The sequence below is a fragment of the Cyprinus carpio genome, chromosome B2 (assembly GCF_018340385.1).
Source record: "Cyprinus carpio isolate SPL01 chromosome B2, ASM1834038v1, whole genome shotgun sequence".
Classification (NCBI taxonomy): domain Eukaryota; kingdom Metazoa; phylum Chordata; class Actinopteri; order Cypriniformes; family Cyprinidae; genus Cyprinus; species Cyprinus carpio.
The window spans coordinates 11,508,644-11,522,680 of NC_056598.1; the positions used below are offsets into that span (position 1 = coordinate 11,508,644).

At 36.7% G+C, this 14,037-nt stretch overlaps 1 protein-coding gene across 1 annotated transcript in view; it reads right to left on the reverse strand.

Annotated features, from left to right (window-relative positions):
• ptprfb (protein tyrosine phosphatase receptor type Fb) overlaps nt 1-14,037 on the reverse strand; it is a 185,210-nt gene that overhangs the window by 16,958 nt on the left and 154,215 nt on the right. Inside the window, exons 21-23 of the mRNA XM_042718042.1 lie at nt 3,152-3,285; nt 2,118-2,121; nt 410-473 (exon numbers count right to left, since the gene is read on the reverse strand). Of these exons, the coding sequence (XP_042573976.1) occupies nt 410-473; nt 2,118-2,121; nt 3,152-3,285 (202 nt within the window). The remainder of the gene's footprint in view (nt 1-409; nt 474-2,117; nt 2,122-3,151; nt 3,286-14,037) is intronic.

Here is a 14,037-nt window from a genome sequence, read left to right on the forward strand (position 1 = left end):
CTACCTTCCTGCAGAGTTCAGGTCCAACTCTGATCTGTTTCCAAAGATCTTAATTAGCTGGTTGAGATGTGAGTTGGATCTGAACTTAGCAGAAGGGTAGCTTTCCAGAAACAGGATTGGGCAACCCCAAACTATGTAGGTAGCCAACATTGCTGCTGTAGGGCCACCTTCATACAGACTTCAGTTCCAACCATGCTCCAACACAACTGCCTGTTATTTTAAAGTAACCCTGAACATCTTGATTGTGTGAATGTCACTGAATCTAAACTTCTGGTCATCCAAAAGCAGGATTAGCAATCCCTATCCTAGTGGCTTTAAAAATAACAGATTTTAGCACAGAATTTAGTACATAATTTAGTACATAATTAATCCAGCTGCACCAGTTGAATAAGTTTAGCTGTTGTCATACCTCATACTCCTGTGAAAATCGGAGGGCATCGTTGGCCTTGAGTCGCTCAATGTGGTTAGTCCAGCTGCACCAGGACAGAGCGGGAGTGGGGTGCGGGGATGTTTCCCATCATGGTCCTAAACTAGAAAAATAAGACAACGGAATTGGTGAGCAAATTCACACCTGAATTCATTGTACCGGTTACAGCAGGGAGCGATTCTGTCAGTTTTGCTTTTGATGGAGGGCATGACATACAGTGCTTCTTCTCGCACCTTGATGTGACATGATCCCTCGGTGAGATTTGTGCTGACATATGTTGTGCCTGCTTACGTCTATCCCCCAAACAAGCTCTGGATTTCTTGTCTGGGGGGTCATCTTAGTGGCAAAAAATATTTGCCACTCTCAGCCCCTGTGAACGTATCAACACTACATGCTCAGCTGGAACTGAGGATGTGTTCAGCCTGTGTGTTGTTTGATGAGGAAAGGAGGGGGTTCGTAATAGAAGGATCTGTCATTAGGATTCCAGTGGTTGAGGATGAATGAGCAGGACTGAGATTCTTAATGGGACATGGTTGGGTATGATTCCCCATTATGAGTTCATTATGCCCACAGTGAGCACAGTAATGTCTGGACGAGCCCCCTGCCAGCTACTTCAGTGCAAACCCGTATACTTGCTAGACAAGTGGGCGGCAGGATCATGGGGCCACTCTCTTAATCAACCACACTGACGTGATGCCAAAAACTGGTCTAGTCTAGATTGCGGATACATTTTACATTTCTTTTGTGAAATATGTGATGCAAAACATATGAGCTATAATTGTGACTTTTCACAGTTAAAAGTCAGAAGAAAAGTTTTACAGCACAGGTAAGGATACTATGCATATATGGTCTTATGACTTGTGTTTTATTTTAAAGTGTGGGTTTTTGATTTTTGTTGAGTGTGTTGATGATTGTGACATAGTGTATGATTGTGGAAATGCTGTATATTTGTTGCATTGATAATGTATAATTAGACAAGGACAAAAACTGTGAATACAGCAAGGCTACATTCATGTTAAACAGCAAGTTAATTAGGCAGTGAAGAGCTACAACCTAGCATGCAAAGCAGGGAAAGGCAGATTACAAGATGTCTGGAATTGAAATGAATGTCCAAGGTCATTCAAGTTGAAAAATGTAACCAGAAATGTATGGATAAGTGTCTGGAAACATAACTTTACTGCTACATTCAAGACAATGGCAGGGATTAAAGTTAGAATAGGGTATCATCACACATCATGTTTATATAATATTAGCAAAATTGCTGGTTGTAATAGAAATGATACTGCAAATGAGGGACATTTATAAATTATTAATTATTTTCACACAATAAAGATTAAAATGGCTTATGTTTAATTAACCCCCTTTTTAAATTCAGTTTTATAAGTGTAATAATTATTAATATTTTTATGTTGGATTTTTTTTATCTTGACATAAGACATTTAAAAAAAGAAAGAAAAAAAAAAATAGCCAAATTAGGAAGGCATACATTTTTTTTTAGTTTTAAGGTAACCTTCAAATAACCAAAAGATAAAAAAAATTCCCCCAAGGCATAAAAGTACCTGTAGTTGAAGAAATAACCCTATATTAATATACGTCACATAATTTGTACTCATAAACAATACAAAAACAACTCAATCCAGTGTTTCAAAAATTAATCAAACGCTGAAATGTGAAGTGCGCTTGTCGCCACTCTGCTGCCATATGAAAACCGCTGGCTGTGGCAGCGGGGATTCACGGTAAGAGAGCTGTATGGCTGTTTTGCCTGTGGTAATTATGTGCTCTTCAGGACTGAAAGGGTCTGTAATAACCTGGCTCGACTGCCACTGCTCCGCTATTAGAGGAGAGAGAGGCAGGCCTGACATTTTCTCTTAGCGTCACAGATCTGCCTCTCACTCACCTTGGGAATGGAAAGCAGGAAGGCTAATTAACAAAGAGGGGTTGAAAGAGTGCAAGAGGCCTTTGGGTGAATTGATTAGTATATATAAGACTCTAAGGGGATGTGAGAGTGTATGTGGGAGGTGCTGAAGGGGAGATGTGAAGTGTTATGTGATATTGTGTTTTTTTTTACTTTTTTATAGATACTGCTTATTTAGTATACTCACACTAAACAGTCAAATGAAAACACCTTACACTGTTCTAAAACTTCATTTTAAAAATGAAAATGAAATAGCTATATTACAATAAAATATATTTATTAAAAATAAAATAAAATAAATAATAAACAACCAACCATATAACAGCATTTCTGAAGAGCAGCTTTTATCTGGCTTTCAGATTCAGTGTTATGACTGAAAGTGCCTCCTCTCTCATGTGCTGCGTTTTTATTGCTTTTGTGGGTGGGCTGTGAAGATTGGAAGATATGTACGACAGTAATAGATCATACTGATTACAAAGACGCTCTGTCACTTCAGTCGCTGTGTGCCTCATGTGCGCATGTATACGCATCCAGTTTATGCTAAATGACACATTCGGTGGCATATGCTGACGCGTGTTTGTGTACAGAAAAAATAATATCAGTGTTACTGAACAAGATACAGATGATATAGTACAATGGATGATGTGCATGCATTGTCTATGTAAGGAAGAGGCTGAATTTGTCTTTGTGTATTGTGCATATGGTGATAAGCTCAAATATCACACAATGAGTCACAGGAAAAGTGTATGCGTGCATATGGTGGAGAACACATGGCGCTCTGGCAGACTGGTAGTGTGTGTCTACAGTACATATGGTGTATGGTGTGTTACCTGGTGTCTGGTAGTTGAGTCTCCTCATTTCTACAGGATCAGACGAGTTGGCCAGAAGACAATCCTTCACACCCCCAGAGTGATCATCTTTCGGTAGGGGGGATGCCCTCTTCCTGTAAGAGCAAAATGGAGTCAGCATGAGTGCTTCTGTTGACACATTCAAACCACGTCAGACCCACCAACAGAGAAGGCCAACAGATTCAAAAGATTTGAAATGGACAACAAAAAAAAACAAAAAAAGATAAATGAAATAGTTTTGAGGGATGGGACAGTGAAATGTGGACATAGCACCTCCATAACCAATTAAAATCTTTTAAACACCCTGTGTCCTGTGTTGGCAACTCAATACATGATTTACGAGAGAGAATTTGATTGGACAAAACATTTAGTCCATTATATTATATAATACAATTCAAAAGTCTGGGGTCTATATATATATAAGAAACTAATATTTTTATTTATCAAAGATGCATTAGACTGATTAAAAGTAACAGTAATTTACATTGTTACGAAATACATTTTTTTTATATTTAAAAATCAAGAAAAAGAATATCACAATATATCAAATTACCATTTTACTGTATTTTTGAAAAACATCTTACTAATCCCATACTTACACTAAATTATATTATACAATATATTATTACAATATAATATAATATAATATAATATAATATAATATAATATAATATAATATAATATAATATAATTAGGGCTGTCAATCGATTAAAATATTTAATTGTGATTAATCGCATGATTGTCAAGAGTTAACTTGTGATTAATTGCAACTTAATCACACATTTTATCAACACACATTTTATCAACATGAGCATGGACAAATATGGATGCTTTATGCAAATGTATGTTTATTATTAGTGAAACCATAGTCAACATAGAGCATTAAGACTAGACATGTTTGTGACATGATTCGCTAGACTGTGCTCTCACGAGACCCGGTGCGAGATCTAAGATGGCGGCTCCCGTCTGCTAGATTAAAAACAACTCCAGTTGAAAATACCTACTTTTTTTTTTTTTTTTTCTTCCCCTCCTCTCATTTCGTTTTATTATTATTATTATTATTTCTTTCTTCTCATTTCAAAACCGGATTATAATATTATCAAACCTGGATCATCTCGAAGAATATATCGACGCGCACTACAGCACATTCTGCAGCACCATGAACAAGGACAAACCAGATCAAAACAAAAAAAAGTAAAGGTAACCCGACTCCAAACTCCAAGAGGCCTCGTCCCGATTCACCTTTTAGCCCAAGCACAACACCATCCACATCACCAAAACCACCGTGCTGCACTGAGGTAAGCGACATCTTGCTCTCAATCGAAAATAAACTTACCGGACTTGATACCAGGATTGCACTAATAGAAGTCATACACAAGGAATTTCAGGAATTGCGGCACAGCTTAGAATTCAGCCAAGAACAGATAGACACTCTCACTAAAGAAAATAACTTCTTAAAGGACTCCGTCCATGCACTGACCATTCAACTCACTTCCGTTGTCGCCGAAAATAAAACCATGAAAGAAAACATGTTGGACTTACAATCGCGCAGTATGAGGGACAATTTAGTTTTCACAGGCATCCCGGAACAAACTCCAGACGACCCCGAAAAATCAGTCAAGGACTTCATGATAAAACAACTCAAATTACCAGCGGAAACAGTACAGAACATCACCTTTCACCGTGTTCACCGTATCAGATCCAAAAACAACAACAACCGACCACGAGCAATCATCGCAAAATTCGAACACTATAAACATAAAGAACTGGTTCAGAGACAAGGCAAGACAACTCAAAGGCACAAACTATGGACTCAATGAACAATATCCTAGGGACATTCTCGAACGCCGGAAACAACTCTTCCCAATCCGAAAACAGAAAATAAATGAAGGAAGAAAAGCAGTCATTACAGTGGACAAATTATACATAGATGGACAACTATATCGCGATAAGGACATTACACCCTGGCTTTTCTGAACACTTCACTTCCATTCCTAAGTTAATAACTGCCATAATCATAAATTGACTAAACACTCATTTTCTGAACTAACACAATGTTTTTTTTTTTTTTTGGGCAGGGGGTTCTCTCCTCCCCTCCTTTAATCTATTAGATGGTTCCTCTTTTGCACCTAGGTCTCGTGTCCCCCCTCCCTATGTTCCATCATATGTTTGTATCTAATGGTTTTTGTTTTGTTGTTGCTGTTCTGCTGTGTATATTCTGTCATTGTGTGTTTATGTATTTTTTGTTAGTCTACCAACAACATTGCATCACTATGCACACACACATAAACACTTCTACACCCACTTAAATACATGCACTCACATGTATACATATATAGTATCTAACAGGCCCATACATTAATATACATTTATGTCTATTTTTCTCTAAAACATGTCATCTATCACTTTTGTAACCTGGAATGTTCGTGGATTTGGTTCTCAGACAAAGAAGGTCAAAGTTTTTAATCATTTAAATAAACTACAAGCCGACATATGTCTCCTGCAAGAAACACATCTATCCGAATCAGATTATAAAAAAATTAAATTATCAAATTACAGTCATTTATTCTCAGCTCACTACAACTCAAAACAAAGAGGAGTATGCATTCTAATAAATAAAAAAATCTCTTTTGTTCATAATACCACCATTACAGACCCTGAAGGACGTTTCATTATCATAAAACATCTCCATTAATAATAGCCCAGTCACAATTGGCAGCTTGTATGGCCCAAACACAGATGACCCATCCTTTTTCCAGACCTTTTTCTCCTCAATTTCAAATTTTTTCTAATTGTCCAGTCATAATTGCAGGTGATTTCAATACAGTTCTAGATCCAACAATAGATAGATGTAATAGTTTAGGGCAATAAACGCATTTGGAAATCTGCAGAAACCATAAAACAGTTCATGAGTGATTTTGGTCTTGGCGATAGTTGGCGTCTACAGCATCCTAACAGTAAGGAATACACATTTTTCTCACCGGTACACCACTCATATTCCCGCATTGACTTCTTTCTTACCAGTAATTCTATTATATCAAATATTTCTAAATTCAAAGATCCATCCAATAGCCATTAGTGATCATGCTCCGGTAACATTACAATGGAAAACACAACTAGTCAACATAAACCCACTACCAGATGGCGATTTAACACATCTCTTCTGAAAGACCATGATTTTGACAGTTATATCTCAAAAGAGAATGGGCATGCTTTCTGGAGTTGAATGACTCCCCAGAAACATCTCCATCTCTTCTGTGGGAAACAGGGAAAGCAGTATTAAGAGGAAAAATAATTTCATTTTCAGTTTACAAAAAAAGAAAAGAAAAAGATCAACAAGCAGAATTGGAACAAAAGATCAAATTACTAGAAGACATTAACATAAATAACCCAACAGAAGAAACACAGAATTCATTAAGGAAATATAAACTCAAATTGAACGAATTAATCAATAAACATACACAATTCCTAATTCATAGGCTAAGACAAGAAAACTTCCATCATAGTTACAAATCTTGTAAATATTTGGCAAATCAAATCAAACAAAAAATTAAATGAATTAATCAATAAACCCAATATAGACACAGCAGGGAAATCCACCAACTCACCAGAAGAAATAAATCAGAACCTTTGAAAAATTTTACAGTAAATTATATTCCTCTGAAAAAGACCCAGATCAGAAAGACATTGATTCATTTCTCAATAATATCAACCTACCACAACTCAGTAAACATCAAATAAATACTCTTGAATCTCCCTTATCAGAACATGAACTTTTTAATGCCCTCAAACTTATGCCAAACAATAAAGCACCAGGCCCCGATGGATTCCCTGCTGAATTCTACAAACATTTTTGGTCCATTTTATCGCCACTTTTCATCCGTATGATTACTGAATCAAAACAAAAATCAAAACTCCCAGATAATATGAACACAGCCACTATTTCACTCCTTCTTAAACCAAATAAAGACCCAACATCACCGTCAAGTTATCGTCCAATTTCCCTAATCAATGTAGACATCAAAATCATCGCCAAAGCACTAGCACATAGAATAGAAAAAGTCACACCATCTATAATCCATCCAGATCAAACCGGTTTCATCAAAGGTAGACTTTCGTCCAATAACACACGCAGACTTTTTTAACCTAATGCATTATTCATCAACTCAAAAAAAACCAAAACCATCATAGTCACTAGTTACTCTCGATGCAGAAAAAGCTTTTGATAGGGTCAATTGGAAATTCCTGTTTTCCACATTAGAGAGGTTTGGTTTTGGGGAGTCATTCATTAATTGGATCAAAATTCTGTATACATCACCTTCAGCCACTGTCATCACCAATGGACTAACATCACATATCTTCACACTACAACGGGGGACTAGACAAGGATGCCCACTCTCCCCTTCATTATTTTACCATTTTCATTGAGCCATTAGCAGCAGCCATCCGACAAAACAGCTACATTAAAGGAATTCAAACACTAAACATGCACCACAAAATTAGTCTTTACGCTGATGATATATTAGTATATTTACAAGACCCCCCATCATCATTACAAGAAACAATTAAACTCATTGATTCATTCTCAAATATCTCTGAATACTCCATCAACTGGAGTAAATCGGCCATACTTACATTACATTCCAACAGCATGGATGTGACATCCCAAACACCACCTATTCCCTTTGTGCACCAACTATATCACATACTTAGGCATTAATGTTTCCCCCAGGCTGTCTGAGCTTTTTGGACTTAACTTTTCTCCATTACTTAAAACAATAAATGATGACCTTCATCGCTGGATGAATTTACCACTATCCATTATGGGCAGAATATCAGTAATTAAAATGACTATACTCCCTAAATTAAACTATTTATTTACAATGATTCCAGCATTACCCACCCTCACCTGGTTTAAATCGCTAGATTCAATCATCACTAAATTCTACTGGAAAAATAAGACCCCAAGAATTAAATTATCTACACTACAGAAACCAAAAACACAAGGAGGACTTGAAGCTCCACATTTATACCACTACTTTTTTGGCCAATCAGCTCCAAAAATATATATAAATGGATTCATCCTAACCCATCAGAAAGCACATGGCTAGATGTGGAACAGTCAGTTTGTAAGGACATTAACATTTCAGATTTACCCTTCTATAATCAGACAATCAAAAAGCATAACTGTTTTAAAACACCAACAATAGCCGCAGCTCTGACAGCCTGGTGGAAATTTCATCAAATCACAAAACACACCTCTTGCACCATCTAAATACACCCCGATTTGGAATAACCCAGATTTCATAGTTAACAAGAAGCCACTCAACTTGCGCACATGGGTAGATAAGGGCATCACACAACTTCAACACATCCTCCTTAATAATAACTTGGCACCATTGTTTCCCACTTGTTCCATAAATACGGCATTGGGAGTAATTTTTTTTTGGAATACTTACAAATCAAATCATCTATTCAATCAAAAATTGACACTCAGACAATTAATCTAGACCTTCCCCCTCCAATCTCAGAGCTAATTAATATAACCTCCCCAAAAAAAACTACTCTCCAAAATATATAAAATAATATCCAAATCAGACAATACATTAAGCTTACCCAGTGCTAAATGGGAATCGGACTTATCCATTACTCCCAATGCCGCTTTCTGGACACAAATCTGTAAAAATATCACCTTCATGACAAAAAACGCCAACTTACAACTTATACAGTATAAAGTACTTCATAGATCTCACTTTACTGGGCAGAAATTATTTAAAATGGGTTTTACTGCAGAAACATGCTCACATTGCACACAAAACTGTTCATTCATGTATTTAAAAGTTATTTTGTGTTGAAACTTGCTCACAAAATTCTGGGAAAATGTTACTAACTCACTATCCAAATTTATGGGATTTCACATCCCGCTGTCCCCCTCCCTTTGTATATTAGGTGACATATCCATAATCAATCTAAACAGTACAAACAGTCAATTACTCCTAGTAGCTCTAACTATCGCCAAGAAAACTATCCTCATGAACTGGAAATCAAGGAACACCATACACATTACAACTTGGAAGAATTTATTAATAGAGTACATATCCATGGAAAACTTGTCTACCTCCACTCAAAATAGTATACTAGAACTACACCCTTCTTGGTTATCTCTCCTTATCTCCTAACAGTCATGAATCCACTGACCTTCTTTGTCTGGAGCCATCTTCAATTATACACCATCAATATTCACACATGATTGGGGGGAGCAAGGTCAGGAAGAGGTAACAACACCAACTATTATATATATATATATATATATATATATATATATATATATATATATATATATATATATATATATACTATACTAATATATATAAAAATATATAAAAAAATACACATAAGATTATATTGAAATTTCTCTCTCTCTCTCTCTCTCTCTCTCTCTCTCTCTCTCTCTCTCTCTCTCTCTCTTGCTGCTTCTGGACCCGGGCTGGCTGGAGCATATTGGTCCCTACCATGTATGGTTTTTGATTAGCTGTGGGTGGGTGTGATGTGGGGCCGGGGTCCTTGGGCTTTCGCCCTCCAGCTTGTACTTTTTAACCTGGGATTTCTCTCGTCTCCGGCTGGATCAGCACTTGCCTCGCTGTTTTAATACATCACATGTTAGATGAAGTGCACACACAGTCATTTGGACCATAAAACAAGCCAAAAAAAACAAAAAAAAAAAACACATAGGGTAAGTGTGGTGTGGGCGTGGCAGCTTGGGCTTTGTACTGGGCTGCTCCATGTTGCACGCCATACAACACATAGGGTAAGTGTGGTGCTAGTTGACAAACATATCATGAGTATAACAATGAAAGCAGCCCATATAAAAAAAAAAAAAAAAAAAAACACATAGGGTAAGTGTGGTGTGGGCGTGGCAGCTTGGGGTTTGTACTGGGCTGCTCCATGTTACACGCCATACTTTTTTAAAATGCATTACACATTAGTTGACAAACATATCATGAGTATAACAATGAAAAAAGCAGCCATATTTATAAAAAAAAAAATAAAAAAAATAAAAAACACACAAGAACAGGGTAAGCGTGGCATGTCTGGGACGGCTGGGAATGAGTTAGGATTTGGTGACCCTGGGCCCCGAAGCACCTCACCTTGATAACCCCTTTGCAACTTGACGCTGGCGGGGGTCTATCATATGCCATGGCCATGAGGGATGTCAGAGGCAGCTTTAATAGTTGTATCAATATTATTATTATTATTATTATTATTATTATTATTATTATTATTGCAACTACTACTATTATCATTACTTTCAATGGCTGTGTCAATATTATTATTACTATTATTATTATTATTATTATTATTTCTACTACTACTATTACTATTTTATTTGTCCTTTTCCTGATCCTTTAACCTCCCCCTCATTCTGGAAGAAATATTTGTTAATATATGTTTATCATTACTATGACTGCTAATACTATTATTACCATTTGTCTTTTCTTATTAATTGGATTCATCATCATCATTATTATTATTATTATTATTATTATTATCATTATTATTTTTAGTACTAATGCTATTGTTATGTGCGTATATATGTATGTGTATTTAATAATTTTTTTTTTTTTTCTCCTCTCTGGTTTAAGTCTGTTGTACTTCCCTACAGCCCCCTTTATTCAATATATTTCTACTCCCTCATCCAGTTACACTAACACACACGCACACATACACATACACACACAAATCGTACTGATATGTATGTTATGTCGGTCTCTGAATTTGTTTTTGTTTTTTTGCATTTAATTGTTTTTTTTTTGTAAATCTTGTAATAGTCTGTTGCATAAAAAAAAAAAAAAAAAAAAAAAAAAAAAAAAAAAAGACTAGACATGTTTCAAAGGTTATAGATGTTTTTTTAAAGAACTTGTTCATTTATATTAGATACATGAAAAAGAACATAGAAATACCAGGTTCTCATACTTCTCCCTCTTCGCACGGAGCAATTTACTTACACAAGCCTGTTTACATTTTTGCTGCAACAGGGCAGATTGCTTCTTCTGAACATGCAAAATGTACATTTATTATTTATTACATTTATTTTCCTCTCTCTTGATGCAGCTAAATTTTCATTGATATATTTGACTGTTTCTGCTGTCAGACAACCGAATTAATATGAAATAGTGACTGAAATGCGACCCAATAAGACTACATAACCAGCTCTCCCTTCCAAGATGTTAATCTGCACAAAAATCCTGATTTATAATCGAGCTGACATCTGATGAAATCAAATACACATAAGATAAAGTCAATAGCTGTGCTGTGATTTCGGCTATACTTGCATGTAAAATTAGAGAAGTAACATAAACATTTTTGTTAACTTTCAGGAATATACTCAAGCCTACAGATCAAAAGGAATAGAGGACGACTACAAGCCACAAAATTCCAAGTTTGTTTTCATGGGGTCTTAAAGACAACTAATTAATCAGTCTAAAAAGCACAAGCTTCAGTTCCTGTTAAAGCCTCACTGCTTTTAGAGCACATTAGGAATTCCCTTTGAGATACGAAGGGGTCAAAGTGATCCGAAATAAAAGCCAAACAGCGTGGTTGTTCAGCGCTTCACTCAATTCTGTTAGCAAGCTCGCTAAATATTCAGGGCGCAATGCTCCTTGTTTGTGGGGAAAACAAGGCGACTAGGTAATTAGCACATCAGCTGGATGGCACAACACCGGTAATTACGCCACTGTAGCACCTGCACTTCCGAGTGCACTCTTCCAGCAGGTAAAGCTGTCGTGTAAACACACACACACACACAGACGCAGAACATCTGTCAGTGGAAACCCATCCTCAGACACACGGACACAAATCCCTAACGAAAATGGGAGAGCCAACTGCACGGGAAATTTCACATCTCACTGCACTCAATTTGTAAGGTTCTGAGCACAGTTTTCTAGCTTTCATAAAGCCCGAAGAGCTCAAATGAGGCTGACACCAGCGAGGCGGGCTGCACTGAAGGTTTTACAGCATATGCTGTTTTACAGAGCTGGTCGTAACACTTCGCTAATCACTAGAGCACCGGACACATAGCCCCTCGCCTCTATTGTACGTACAGTAAGTCTCAGCACGCTTCAATTATTCAGTTTGGAGTTAATACATATACACCAGAGGCTAAAAGGATCCATTTGTACTGGGTTCAGAATATAACGCAGAGATAAAAATAACAGAAAATGGCCATTTTGCTCTGTGAGAGAGCGTGCATGTGCGTGAGAGCGGTATTTCATACATTAGCCAGTAAGAAAGAAGTGGGGAAATGAAACAGAACAGTTCGCTGGATGGAAATGTCAGCTTTGAAGACAAGAACATTTCTATTTCGGCAGTCGCCGGGCTGGCATTTCCTTTACAATGGGCCATTCAGGGCTCAGGTGAGACAGCAGAAAGGCTGACTGCACACACTCAGTCTGAGTGACCTTCAGGAGGAGGTGAAGGATCAACACGAACAGAGTCAACACAGCACAGCAAAAAAAACCAAACATCTCCAAAAACCAAACATCACGATCACAACAGCAGGCATGCACCACTGTAACGATGTAAACTCAAAGCACTGGAGCTTTTCAAGGACAGCAGGGTATGAGGGTGAACTACTGTCAATCTCTTTTCAGAAAGCCAACATCTTGTTTTGGATGAACCGAATGGATAGTCATTCAAAACAACATGCTAATGAACAGTAACGTGTGCGGCCACACCTGCAGACCCTGCAGCCTGTGAAGAGTGAGACAGATGACACTTCTGAAATGAAAACTGGGACAGAAAGACACCTGGCCATGATCTGAAGGTACCTACCTCTCCTGTTTGCTGCATTTGTACGGAGCGGAGGAAGGAAGAGACACGTGATTAGAGGCTGTCAGACACCCAGAGACCAAAGTGAGTTGTGTGGCTAACCTCAAAAACGTCAGAAATCTGACTCTGCGTTTGAAGACGGTAAATTAAAAAGAGGAAATGAATGGGTACTTGTATAAAATGACTGACTGACACAACCCTAAACCTTTGCTTCAGCTAATGAATATTAAGCAGGTGATTCAACATCTTTTCTGCCCACATCCAGGGACGTAGTAAAAACTCAGCTTATGTAACATTATGACAGTTTTGATTTATATGTACGAACACACAATTATAGGTATACCCAAATATACATGTCAGAACCATATTAGTTATTGACCAATGTTAGATATTTTATTTTTGCATTTTTTTTCATTATTTATTAATGAGTTAAAAAACAACAGCACTCTCTTTTCAATCTTGTTCATATAACATATTATACACTGCTCTGATTTATGTACACACACATACATTATTTTTTACATTTAGCTTACTTATGCCATCATCTAACGGTCATACTAATCATTAAAAACGTTGTTAAATGTGACATTTAGCTAATCTCAAAATGAATATACTGTGAATTATAATGTTGTTATGCCTAAATTCACTTGTGGCTTTAAAAATAACAGATTTTAGCACAGAATTTAGTACATAATTTTAATCTCAAGCATTTATGGATGACAATAAGAAATTATTAATATTATAAAAATATTAATACTGTGCATCCCTAAATAATTAAATGTTCATTTAAGCAAAAAAAAAAAAAAAAAAGGCTAATGCAACTCATTTGTGATCAGATTTTGCAAAAAGCTATTGGCTAGTTGTGCAGCGTTACAGCATCCAGTGGCAGGAACGCCAGAAACACTTTAATATAGGGACCAATTCTTACGATTAACTATTTGCTTATTAGCATGCCTATTATTACCATATTGGCTGTTTATTAGTACTTATTCTGCATGAACATACTCTACATCCCTAAT